At 42.5% G+C, this 11,414-nt stretch overlaps 1 protein-coding gene across 1 annotated transcript in view; it reads left to right on the top strand.

Moving 5' to 3' along the window:
- The window catches only part of DNAH3 (dynein axonemal heavy chain 3), a 127,480-nt gene extending 116,368 nt beyond the window's left edge, over positions 1–11,112 (top strand). The window contains exons 56-62 of the mRNA XM_065411988.1: positions 678–794; positions 2,010–2,164; positions 5,377–5,544; positions 6,439–6,581; positions 7,148–7,352; positions 7,743–7,880; positions 10,759–11,112. Coding sequence (XP_065268060.1) covers positions 678–794; positions 2,010–2,164; positions 5,377–5,544; positions 6,439–6,581; positions 7,148–7,352; positions 7,743–7,880; positions 10,759–11,112 — 1,280 coding nt within the window. The remainder of the gene's footprint in view (positions 1–677; positions 795–2,009; positions 2,165–5,376; positions 5,545–6,438; positions 6,582–7,147; positions 7,353–7,742; positions 7,881–10,758) is intronic.
- The last annotated feature ends 302 nt before the right edge of the window (positions 11,113–11,414 follow it).

The following is an 11,414-nucleotide window of genomic DNA, read 5'->3' on the forward strand; positions in this document are numbered from 1 at the left end:
GATATATAGTGACATATTGACTATGTTTTATTCAGATCAGAATTATTCAAAATGATCACCATTAAAAAGACAACATCTGCCAAGAGTTTATCTTACATGTTACCATTTCCCTATACTTAGGATATGAAATAACTTCCATATCTTTGATACCACTATGTGATATGTAGTAATTCTTGTTAAACATTATCTTTTTAGTAGCAACCACTGAACCTATTTAAATGCACAGCAGTTAGATTGCTAGAAGGAGGATATTTGTTTATTGATAAAAAGTAAAAAGTATAAGTTCAGTCAGTCACAAAGGTTAAAAAATTGAAATCAGTCAGAATTCCTATGGTCTTGCTAACCAGCTGATTTCAGATCAGCTAATGCACTGTACATCTATTAGAATACAGCTTTTCAGTTGTGAGCAATGTCAAAATGTCAGGACCTATGGGCACATCTTTAATTTTATTTGGAATGCAGTAAGTATATAATGTTGCACTGGGATAGGATGTTGTTAAGGATCTCGAACTTGGGCAGTAAACACTCAGGCAGATGCCTGAGCTTCACTGCGTAGTTATCTAGTGGCAGGAGACTGTTATTCTGTAATGATGACTTCATACCAATGTCATTATTTCCTAAGCATAGTTATCAGGACAATATACCACTGCATCACATGTCTTTTTTTAATTGAACAGGTTGGAATATTCCATATGAATTCAATGAATCTGATCTTAGAATCAGTATGCGACAGATCCAGATGTTTCTGAATGAGTATGAAGAAATCCCATTTGAAGCTCTGACCTATCTAACAGGTATAGAAGTTGCACTCTGTAATGTATATAGACTGGTGGGTATTATATAAAAATAACTTCAGGTGATGAATAATAACATCATAACTACAATGATGGTCCTTGATAAATAGGATAGATTCCATTTAGTTATTCTTTCTTGCCCTCCTCCCTCCCCCCAGCCAAGCAGCTTATACCCCCAGGCATAAGATTTGAGTAACTAGATCATTGTTGTAGTTTGCATAGCTAGAAAGGTTACTCGTGGTCCAGAAAAACTCCTGGGCTTTGATTAACATTTGTCAAACAAAAGCATCAATGGCATCTCTGTCACCTTGGCTGACCAATACATCAAAGCATGACATATTCAGAGCTGGAGATTTGCCAGGGAGTGTGATAATCCCCGCTCCTTGTAAGGTATTGGGGATTGCCCTGTGCCTTGTGAATAGTTAATATAATATTTCGTGGTAGTCAGTCACCTAGACATTGCTCATTCTTCAGCTAGAGGCCTGCTCATGGACACCTCCCAACCTCCAAAACATGATTTCATGCTTCTTTGCAGTGAATAGAGAATGTAGTTACATGAAAAGTAATATTGGGATAGTATTATGGAGAGAAGATATGAAAATAAACTTGTTTAATGTAACAGGTGTGACTGCTTGTCTGTCTCCCCACTTTGTACCTAGGCTGTTATTTCCTCTTCCCTGGTATAAAAGTTTCTATTCTCTTAGAACCAAATCTCTCTTCATTGCCTGCAGCTCCCACTGTTCTAATCTCTCCAGGTCCTTTTGCAGAGTGGTTCTGTCTTCTTGCTTGTTTATGTCTCTACAGTTTTGTCATCGTGCACAAATAGAGTTAGGGTTGAGTTTATACCAAAGACAGGAAGGAGTTATATAGGGCTTAGAGAAGTGTTTAGTTTTTGGAGTTTAGCTGGTCAGATAAAGCCTCTGGAAAATGGAAGGGCCAAAAGAGCCCCAAAGAGGGATTTCAGTTAGCAGGAAGCATTGCTGCTTGAAGCATGACATGATTCATCATTGTGAGGGAAGGAGTTTCCCAGACCAGCTGGAAGTGCCCCCCACACCATTTATGGCCAAGAGATCACAGCTTGAGCAACACTGGGTTAGTTAGTTCCTGTCATGGTTTTCAGCTTACCAGAGGAATTCTTGAATGTAAGCCATTTTTATTATGTCTTTATAAATAACCATTCAATCTTTCAGCCTTGTTTTCTGTTTAATTTCCCAGGGGAATGTAACTATGGTGGGAGAGTAACAGATGACAAAGACAGGCGTCTTCTTCTGTCACTTCTTTCCATAGTCTATAATAAAGATATAGAACAGGAGAAGTATAAACTTTCACCTGGGGATGACTACTATATACCACCACATGGACCATACCAGGTAGGGAAATAAAGGACAGAAATTCCTTCTAATAAGTCATTGAGTTTATATGTGAACTTTTAAGAATAATATTCTCAGAGTACACTGCTGTGTATTACTGTGTCCAAGAAACAAAAAAAATGTAAGATCATAAAGAGTGTCAGAATGTATCTCTGTATGCACAGAATACAGACTCACCAGTCTTGAACTGGTTTCAGAGTAGCAGCCATGTTAGTCTGTATCCGCAAAAAGAACAGGAGTACTTGTGGCACCTTAGAGACTAACAAATTTATTTGAGCATAAGCTTTTGTGGGCTACAGCCCACTTCATCGGATACCTAGAATGGAACATATAGTAAGGAGATATATATACACATACAGAGAACATGAAAAGGTGGGAGTTGCCTTACCAACTCTAAGAGGCTAATTAATTAAGATGAGCAATTATTAGCAGGAGAAAAAAAAACTTTTGTAGTGATAAAGACAAGAAGGTGTGAGGATACTTAACATGGGGAAATAGATTCAATGTGTGTAGTGGCTCAGCAATTCCCAGTCTCTATTCAAGCCTAAATTGATGGTATCTAGTTTGCATATTAATACAAGTTCAGCAGTTTCTCACTGGAGTCTGTTTTTGAAGCTTTTCTGTTGCAAGATTGCCACTTTTAAGTCTGTTACTGAGTGACCAGAAAGGTTGAAGTGTTCTCCTACTGGTTTTTGAATGTTATGATTCCTGATGTCATATTTGTGTCCATTTATTCTTTTGCATAGAGACTGTCCGGTTTGGCCAATGTACATGGCAGAGGGGCATTGCTGGCACATGATGGCATATATCACATTGGTAGATGTGCAGGTGAACGAGCCCCTGATGGCATGGCTGATGTGATTAGGTCCTATGATGATGTCACTTGAATAGATATGTGGACAGAGTTGGCATCGGGCTTTGTTGCAAGGATAGGTTCCTGGGTTAGTGGTTTTGTTCTCTGGTGTGTGGTTGCTGGTGAGTATTTGCTTCAGGTTGGGGGGCTGTCTGTAAGCGAGGACGGGTCTGTCCCCCAAGATCTGTGAGAGTGAGGGAACATCTTTCAGGATAGGTTGTAGATCTTTGATGATGCGCTGGAGAGGTTTTAGTTGGGGGCTGAAGGTGACGACTAGTGGCGTTCTGTTATTTTCTTTGTTGGGCCTGTCCTGGAGTAGGTGACTTCTGGGTACTCTTCTGGCTCTGTCAATCTGTTTTTTCACTTCAGCAGGTGGCTATTGTAGTTTTAAGAATGCTTGATAGAGATCTTGTAGGTGCTTGTCTCTGTCTGAGGGATTGGAGCAAATGCGGTTATATCTTAGAGCTTGGCTGTAGACAATGGATCGTGTGGTGTGTCCTGGATGGAAGCTGGAGGCATGTAGGTAAGTATAGTGGTCAGTAGGTTTCCGGTATAGGGTGGTATTTATGTGACCATCGCTTATTAGCACAGTAGTGTCCAGGAAATGGACTCCTTGTGTGGATTGGTCTACGCTGAGGTTGATGGTGGGATGGAAATTGTTGAAATCATGGTGGAATTCCTCAAGGGCTTCTTTTCCATGGGTCCAGATGATGAAGATGTCATCAGTGTAGCGCAAGTAGAGTAGGGGCTTTAGGGGACGAGAGCTAAGGAAGCGTTGTTCTAAGTCAGCCATAAAAATGTTGGCATACTGTGCGGCCATGCGGGTACCCATAGCAGTGCCGCTGACTTGAAGGTATATATTGTCCCCAAATGTGAAATAGTTGTGGGTGAGGACAAAGTCACAAAGTTCAGCCACCAGGTTTGCCGTGACATTATCAGGGATACTGTTCCTGATAGCTTGTAGTCCATCTTTGGGTACGTCTTCACTACCCGCCGTATCGGCGGGTAACAATCGATTTATCCGGGATCGATATATCGCGTCTCGTTAAGACGCGATATATCGATCCCCGAACGCGCTCACCGTCGACTCCGGAACTCCACCAGAGCGAGCGGCGGTAGCGCAGTCGATGGGGGAGCCGCGGCCGTCGATCCCACGCCGTGTGGACCCCAGGTAATTCGATCCAAGATACTTCGACTTCAGCTACGCTATTCGCGTAGCTGAAGTTGCGTATCTTGGATCGATCCCCCCCCAGTGTAGACCAGCCCTTTGTGTGGAATGTTGGTGTAGAGGGCTTCTACATCCATCGTGGCCAGGATGGTGTTTTCTGGAAGATCACCGATGGATTGTAGTTTCCTCAGGAAGTCAGTGGTGTCTCGAAGTTAGCTGGGAGTGCTGGTAGCGTAGGGCCTGAGGAGAGAGTCCATATAGCCAGACAATCCTGCTGTTAGGGTGCCAATGCCTGAGATGATGGGGCATCCAGGATTTCCAGGTTTATGGATCTTGGCTAGCAAATAGAATACCCCTGGTCAGGGTTTTAGGCATGTGTCTGTACAGATCTGTTCCTGTGCTTTTTCAGGGAGTTTCTTGAGCAGATGGTTTAGTTTCTTTTGGTAATCCACAGTGGGATCAGAGGATAATGGCCTGTAGAACGTGGTGTTAGAGAGCTGTCTAGCAGCCTCTTGTTCATATTCCAATTTATTCATGATGACGACAGCACCTCCTTTGTCAGCCTTTTTGATTATGATGTCAGAGTTGTTCCTGAGGCTGTTGATGGTGTTGTGTTCAGCGTGGCTGAGGTTATGGGGCAAGTGATGCTGCTTTTCTACTTAATGTTCTGATGCAACTTGATGAGAGATGCGATGATCTTACAATGTTCTGTTTCCTATGAGTAAAACTGATGCCCCATCTGTGCAGGTTTTCTACTTCAGGACCATTATGGTGCTGCAAAGCTGGGAAGGGTCAGGCTGCAGAGAAATTATGCAGGGGGACTCTACAGCTCCCGCAGGCCCTTTTTACCATGACAGCATGGTTTGCCCAGGTCTAGCTCTTTTAATATTTGAAAATATTGCATCTGGCTCCTGATTTTAACAGCATAATTGCGTAAGGCTGCGGAGTTTATTAGCTAGTATAGAAAATTAGATAAACTCAATACTTACATGAGGACTGCAAGATCAGGTCCTAAATTAGTTTCTGAAATCTTCAAAGCTTTTGTATTTGTGTGCTTGGATTACGTAAAGCAATGATTTTTTAGTTGGGAATTCATGTGTTTGAACATGACCAACTGTGTATTACATTCTCATTATGTTCCATTAAAGCTATTAAATACACATTTTTGGTAACTACATGTTTTCCTTGCAGTCTTACATTGACTACTTAAGAAGCTTACCAATTACAACACATCCTGAAGTGTTTGGGCTTCATGAGAATGCAGACATCACTAAAGATAATCAGGAGACCAACCAGCTTTTCAGTGGAGTGCTTTTGACTCTGCCTAGACAAGTGGGTGGAGGTGGCAAGTCCCCACAGGTAATGGGGAGTGGGGATCCAAACAATCCCCTGTCAAGGAAGCGTCTTAGAGAGGCATTCTTAGTGCATCATCCCTTATAGTTTAGAGGAGTTAGCCAACTCCACCTATGACTTCTGGGCCGGGAGTGGGTTTGAGTGACTCCTTGTGGATTCAATCATCACCACATTGCAACTGTGACAGTGATAATTGAAACATACAATTGATTATGCTCCTGGATTCAGATTCCAAGGCAGTTTCAAAATATGGAATTTAATTTCATTGAGCAAATACTAATCCTGGAGGTTTGTGCTCTGACCTGGGCTCCTCACCCACACAGCATTAGTCAGATCTCCTTCAGCAGGATCTCTGCTCAGACTTGCCCTGGGCACAGAGTCCACGGTTCTGGGAAGTCACCTCAAGGACGGTCAGTCAGGCAACATAGGCCCATTAGGGCCAAAGGTCTCCTTCCCCCAGAAATCAAGAGGTTGTAGCAGGCCTTTCCTCTCCCCACATCCTCCCCTCAACACACACACATGGCTGTCCTCAAGGTTCTTAACTGCTAGGATACAGATTGTCAGCTGTGCTTCCCTTTGGCTGCTCCATAGGAGTTGCTGCAGTCTCAGGGCTGCAGTAGCCTGGGTGACTTCTGTGGTGAAGATACAGGGGCCAAAATCCACAGAAGGCCAGCTTGGGGAAGATGAGTCATTTCATCCGCTCCCCACCCCTTTCTCCAGCTCCACAGGCCATGATCATGGAGGAGCCAGGGAGCCCCTTTCACACCCTCTTCTGCTCTGTGCCGATAGTCCCTCAGATCAGTCAGGCCAGCTCATAGCTCCCCAATAATGTGGGGAACAGGGCCCCCAAAAAAGGCCATTTGAAAAAATTCCCCATTCTCTGCACATTCTTGATTTCAGGAAACTGTTGAAGATTTGGCACGGGACATCCTGTCCAAATTACCAAATGATTTTAACCTGGAAGCGGTAATGAAGAAATACCCAGTGCTTTATGAGGAGTCCATGAATACAGTTCTTAGGCAAGAACTTATCAGATTCAACAGGTGGGGCAGCCTGTTTTCTTTAACTTTACAAAACCTGAAAGATGCTAAAATGTTTGTGTTCATGATCAGCACCAGGTCACAAGCTTTAGACAATTGCAAGCATTTTATAATAAACTTCTTTTACAAAAGCTGTTTGAGAGCAGATTCAAAATACTTGAAAGCTGCAGCAAATGACTCCCTGAATCCTGATGGTCAGTTATCTGATAGTAACAACATTTAGTCACTGCTAACCTGGACCAGATGTGAACGAGTGATGATGAGGTGAAAGACTACATATCCTATTACGAATCCTCTGAGTCATTCAGTCCCCTATATTCCCAGCATATGACAATATTTCAACACGTATCTAAAGTTTAAAGCTATTGTTAATTAATTTCCTTGGTCTATTGTAAGTTTTTACTAGAAGTTAATAGCCAAAGAATGGTTTTGGTATTTACAGATACAGTGAGAAATTTCTCAATACTCTCCAGGGCTTTCAGTCAATGGCAGTCAGTCCATAGAATTCAGTTGGCTTTGGACCAGAGGTTTAGTGAGTAATGAAATGGCAATCTCCCCTTTATCTGCAGGCTTACAGAAGTTGTTCGGAGCAGTCTTGTCAATTTAGGCAAAGCTATCAAAGGTCAAGTGTTGATGTCGTCTGAACTTGAGGATGTTTTCAACAGCATGCTCGGAGGCAAAGTACCACCAATGTGGGCGGCCAAATCCTATCCATCGCTGAAACCCCTGGGCAGCTATGTGTCTGATCTTCTTACACGTTTGGCCTTCTTCCAGGTATACTAAAACTGGTTTGGATCCATCTCAGGGACCAATGTGTGAAAGCTGAACGAGAGGATTTACTTCAGTTAGGGTCACGTATAATTCCCAAATAGAGCCAGTTTGTGAACTTCTTACACACATTCACAAGCAGTTACTCATGAGCAGTCCTCTTGGGATTATCCATGTGAGTAACTGCTCAAAAGTTTGAGTTAGGACTTCACAATCTGGTCTTTACTCTGTAGCGACAATGTAAAGTTTCCAGCTTTTTACTTCAGACTTTTCGGTAAGGAGAAATGTTTTACATTGTGTTCAGCAGCAAGATAGGGTTGAAGAGTTTTTACAATCTAAAGAAATACATGTTTTGGGTTTTGCTAATAAATATATTGGGGTTTTTTTCATATTCAGGAGTGGATCAACGAAGGGCCACCCAACGTATTTTGGATATCGGGATTCTACTTTACTCAGTCCTTCTTAACAGGGGTTTCACAGAACTATGCTAGAAAATACACCATCCCAATTGATCATATTGGATTTGAATTTGAGGTAAAAATATGTGGAGGAATTTCATTTATACAAACCATTTTCATGTGTTGTACGAAAAGAACAAAAACAAACTAGCACTTTACAGACAAGACAATGGGGACATGTTAGGGTGTCAGTGTGAACCTGAGTCACTCTAGATTTACACCAGTGTAACAGAAATTGGAATCTCATAGACTCATAGACTTTAAGGCCAGAAGGGACCATCGTGATCATCTAGTCTGACCGCCTACACATTGCAGGCCACAACCTCACCCAGCCCCTCCAGCATTAGACCCATAACCTCTGTCTGAGTTACTGAAGTCCTCAAATCATGATTTAAAGACTTCAAGTTACAGAGAATCCACCATTTATTCTAGTTTAAACCAGCAAGTGACACGTGACTCATGCTTTAGAGGATGGCAAAAATACCCAGGGGTCTCAGCCAATCTGACCTGGAGCAAAATTCCTTACCAATCCCAAGTATGGCGATCGGTTGAACCCTGAGCACATCAGCAAGACCACCTAGGAAAGAATTCTCTGTAGTAACTCAGAGCCCTCCCCATCTAGTGCCCCATCTCCACCTGTTGGGGATTTTTGCTACTAGCAGTTGCAGATGAACCACATATCATTGTAGCAATCTGATCATACCGTCCCCTCCATAAATTTATCAAGCTCAGTCTTGAAGCCAGTTAGGTTTTTTTGCTCCCCTTGAAAGACTGTTCCAGAACTTCACTCCTCTGATTTTTGGAAACCTTTGTCTAATTTCAAGCCTAAACTTGCTGATGGCCAGTTAGCCATTTTTTTCTTGTGTCAACATTGGCGCTTAACTTAAATAACTTGTCTGCAAGTCTTGAGTTTTCCCTTGAGCCTCTTCTCACCTTCCCTCCATCATCGTTCGAATCCCCTTTGAAACTCAACCTTAGTTTCTACTTGCATCTCCAAACCCTGGATCTTCTCTTCCATCAGCTGTGGCACTTCATTCAAACGAAGCACTTTTCATGTACCCGCTCCAGGATAATGTACATCCTGCAGCTTCCACATCCAGTCATCTTCATTGTCTCTTCCATTCCTTGGGTCACTACCACTGCTGCCTCAGTAGCTGTCATAGAATTCCTGCCTAAGCTCCTCTCAAGAAAAAAAGAACCACCACCACCCCCACAAAAATCCAGAACACCATTCTCCTCCCTTCCCCAAACTTCTCTTACAAACACCTATTCAAACTCCCCTGTTTCCAGTTCTGTTTGCTGGCTCCTGTGCCGCTGCTCCTGGCCCAGCATCTCAGCTCTGGAGAGCTTACAGCCTGAGGGCCCCATTCTTACTGCTGTCAGCATCAGCTCTGTGACCATACTGGCTGGAGTAGGAGACTTTTGTCTGGGGAGTCGGAAACTGATGTGGAATGCTACAGTGGAACTGGGTTCTTGTTGAAGAGGGGACGCTTTTCCTGAACAATCAGAAATAGATTCTGAGGCTGCAGAGACCGGGGTCCCTACAGAGCTTTTAGAGGCTAGAAGTGCCAGAGGCTATTTTTCTACTTAATTGATCCCTTGGCTAGGAGACACTAGTCTGAAAAATATTAGAGAACTAGTGAGAAAAATGAATGCTGAATGGGAAAAACAGGATCTTGGAGAGATAAACTGGTAATAGTTTAAGTGAGGGATTCAGGGCTATTGGGATTGCACAGAAAGAGATATACCTATCTCATGGAATGGATGCTGAAAGGTCATTGAGTCCAGCCCCCTGCCTTCACTAGCAGGACCAAGTACTGATTTTGCCCCAAATTGCTAAGTGGCCCCCTCAAGGATTGAACTCACAACCCTGGGTTTAGCAAGCCAATGCTCAAACCACTGAGCTGTCCCTCCCCCCTTAATAATGTGTCCAAAGAACATTAAACACTTATATACCATAATGAGCAGACTGTGAAACACTAGGGCATGGAAAAATACATTATCTTTAGAAGTATTGTTGTGGATTCTCCATTGTTTTGATACTACTACGCTCACTGAAGTCAGTTGGCAGAGCTCCCCTTGACTGCAATGGTACACGATCAAGGCCTGTGTTTATGAGACTTGCCACATGCTAGAAAAATGGTCTTAAAAACCATCTTGGTGAGTGCTCTGAAAACAAACCAATGGAAGCACAAATGAGAAGATGTATCAGTCACATATCTTGTGTGCAGCATCGGGGATTTATTACAATCACTTCCATATGAGGAAAGTAGCCACCAGTGGTTGAAGGAACTCCCTTTAGTAGCAGAGGATGCACAAGATTGAGTGTACTGGTTTTTTTTGCTGTGTGCCTCCCTACTTTTGTTGCAGGAGTATTTAGCCTGGGCCCTGTTTGGGTTAAGTGCCATTAATTTCTTCTTTTATATTTTGTTAATTTTCCTTTGGTATCTTAATTGTGTGATCACCAAGGCATCTTTTTGTTTAATTAATTCATTCTTATCATAAGATTTCTGAGTAAAATTCATCCCTCTGCAGAGAGCCAGCACAAGACCTATGCAGCACTTAAGTCCTATTCTGAGGGCTTAAGTGGTATTTAACTAGTGTGCAGTCCTCTATACAAAGGTGAAGTTCACTCCCTATGCATACAACTATACATATGCCACTAAAATGATGGAGAACTCAATAATACATACGATTTTATTTAAGCATATTTGCCAGTAGTATGAACAAAAGATAGATTGGGTCTCCTTAAGAACTGCAGGACGGGGACACCAAAGAAGCATGTAGGGCTTGATCCTAAATCCATTGAAGCCAAAGAAAACCTCCCATTGACTTCACTGGGCTTTGGATCAGGCCCTTAATCAGCTATCTGAGCACTGCAGATATTATGATTCCACGAGTAAATATATTCTGGATATAAGAGGAGACCAAAGCCAATTATTTAATCATTCCAGGTGACAAGACAGGAACACAGCATGGAGAAAATGCCAGAAGATGGGGCATATGTGAAAGGACTGTTTTTAGAAGGTGCCCGTTGGGACAGAGAAACCATGCAGATTGGGGAATCACTTCCAAAAATCCTTTATGATTCTATGCCTGTAATTTGGCTGAAACCTGGAGAAAGTTCAGCATTTCTGCATGAGAACATTTACTCATGCCCTGTTTACAAGACAAGTGCAAGAAGAGGTACCTTGTCCACTACAGGCCATTCAACTAACTATGTTCTCCCAATAGAGCTCCCTTCAGACCAGCCACAGAAACACTGGATAAATCGTGGTGTGGCAGCACTATGCCAGTTAGATGATTAACTTTATGTACGTCAAGATACCTGCATTTTATAATTAAAAGACATACTTCACGCTCCTGTAGCTGCACTTCTTTTTTACATCAGCATTTATTGCTGATTTTTAAACATTTCTGCTTCCTATTTCTTTCGCTTTTCAGCCATTTTGCATTAGTAGGGGGAGGACTGATTAAAACAAAACCCTGTTACAAAGACTTGGGCTTCTGTAGATCAAAGTGGGCAGAATTCCCAGAGAGAATACTCACTGTACAATCCACATCATTCTGACCTTGTGAAATCCTGATAAACACAAACCCTCATGCAGTT

The sequence above is a fragment of the Emys orbicularis genome, chromosome 10 (assembly GCF_028017835.1).
Source record: "Emys orbicularis isolate rEmyOrb1 chromosome 10, rEmyOrb1.hap1, whole genome shotgun sequence".
NCBI classification, from domain to species: Eukaryota; Metazoa; Chordata; order Testudines; family Emydidae; genus Emys; species Emys orbicularis.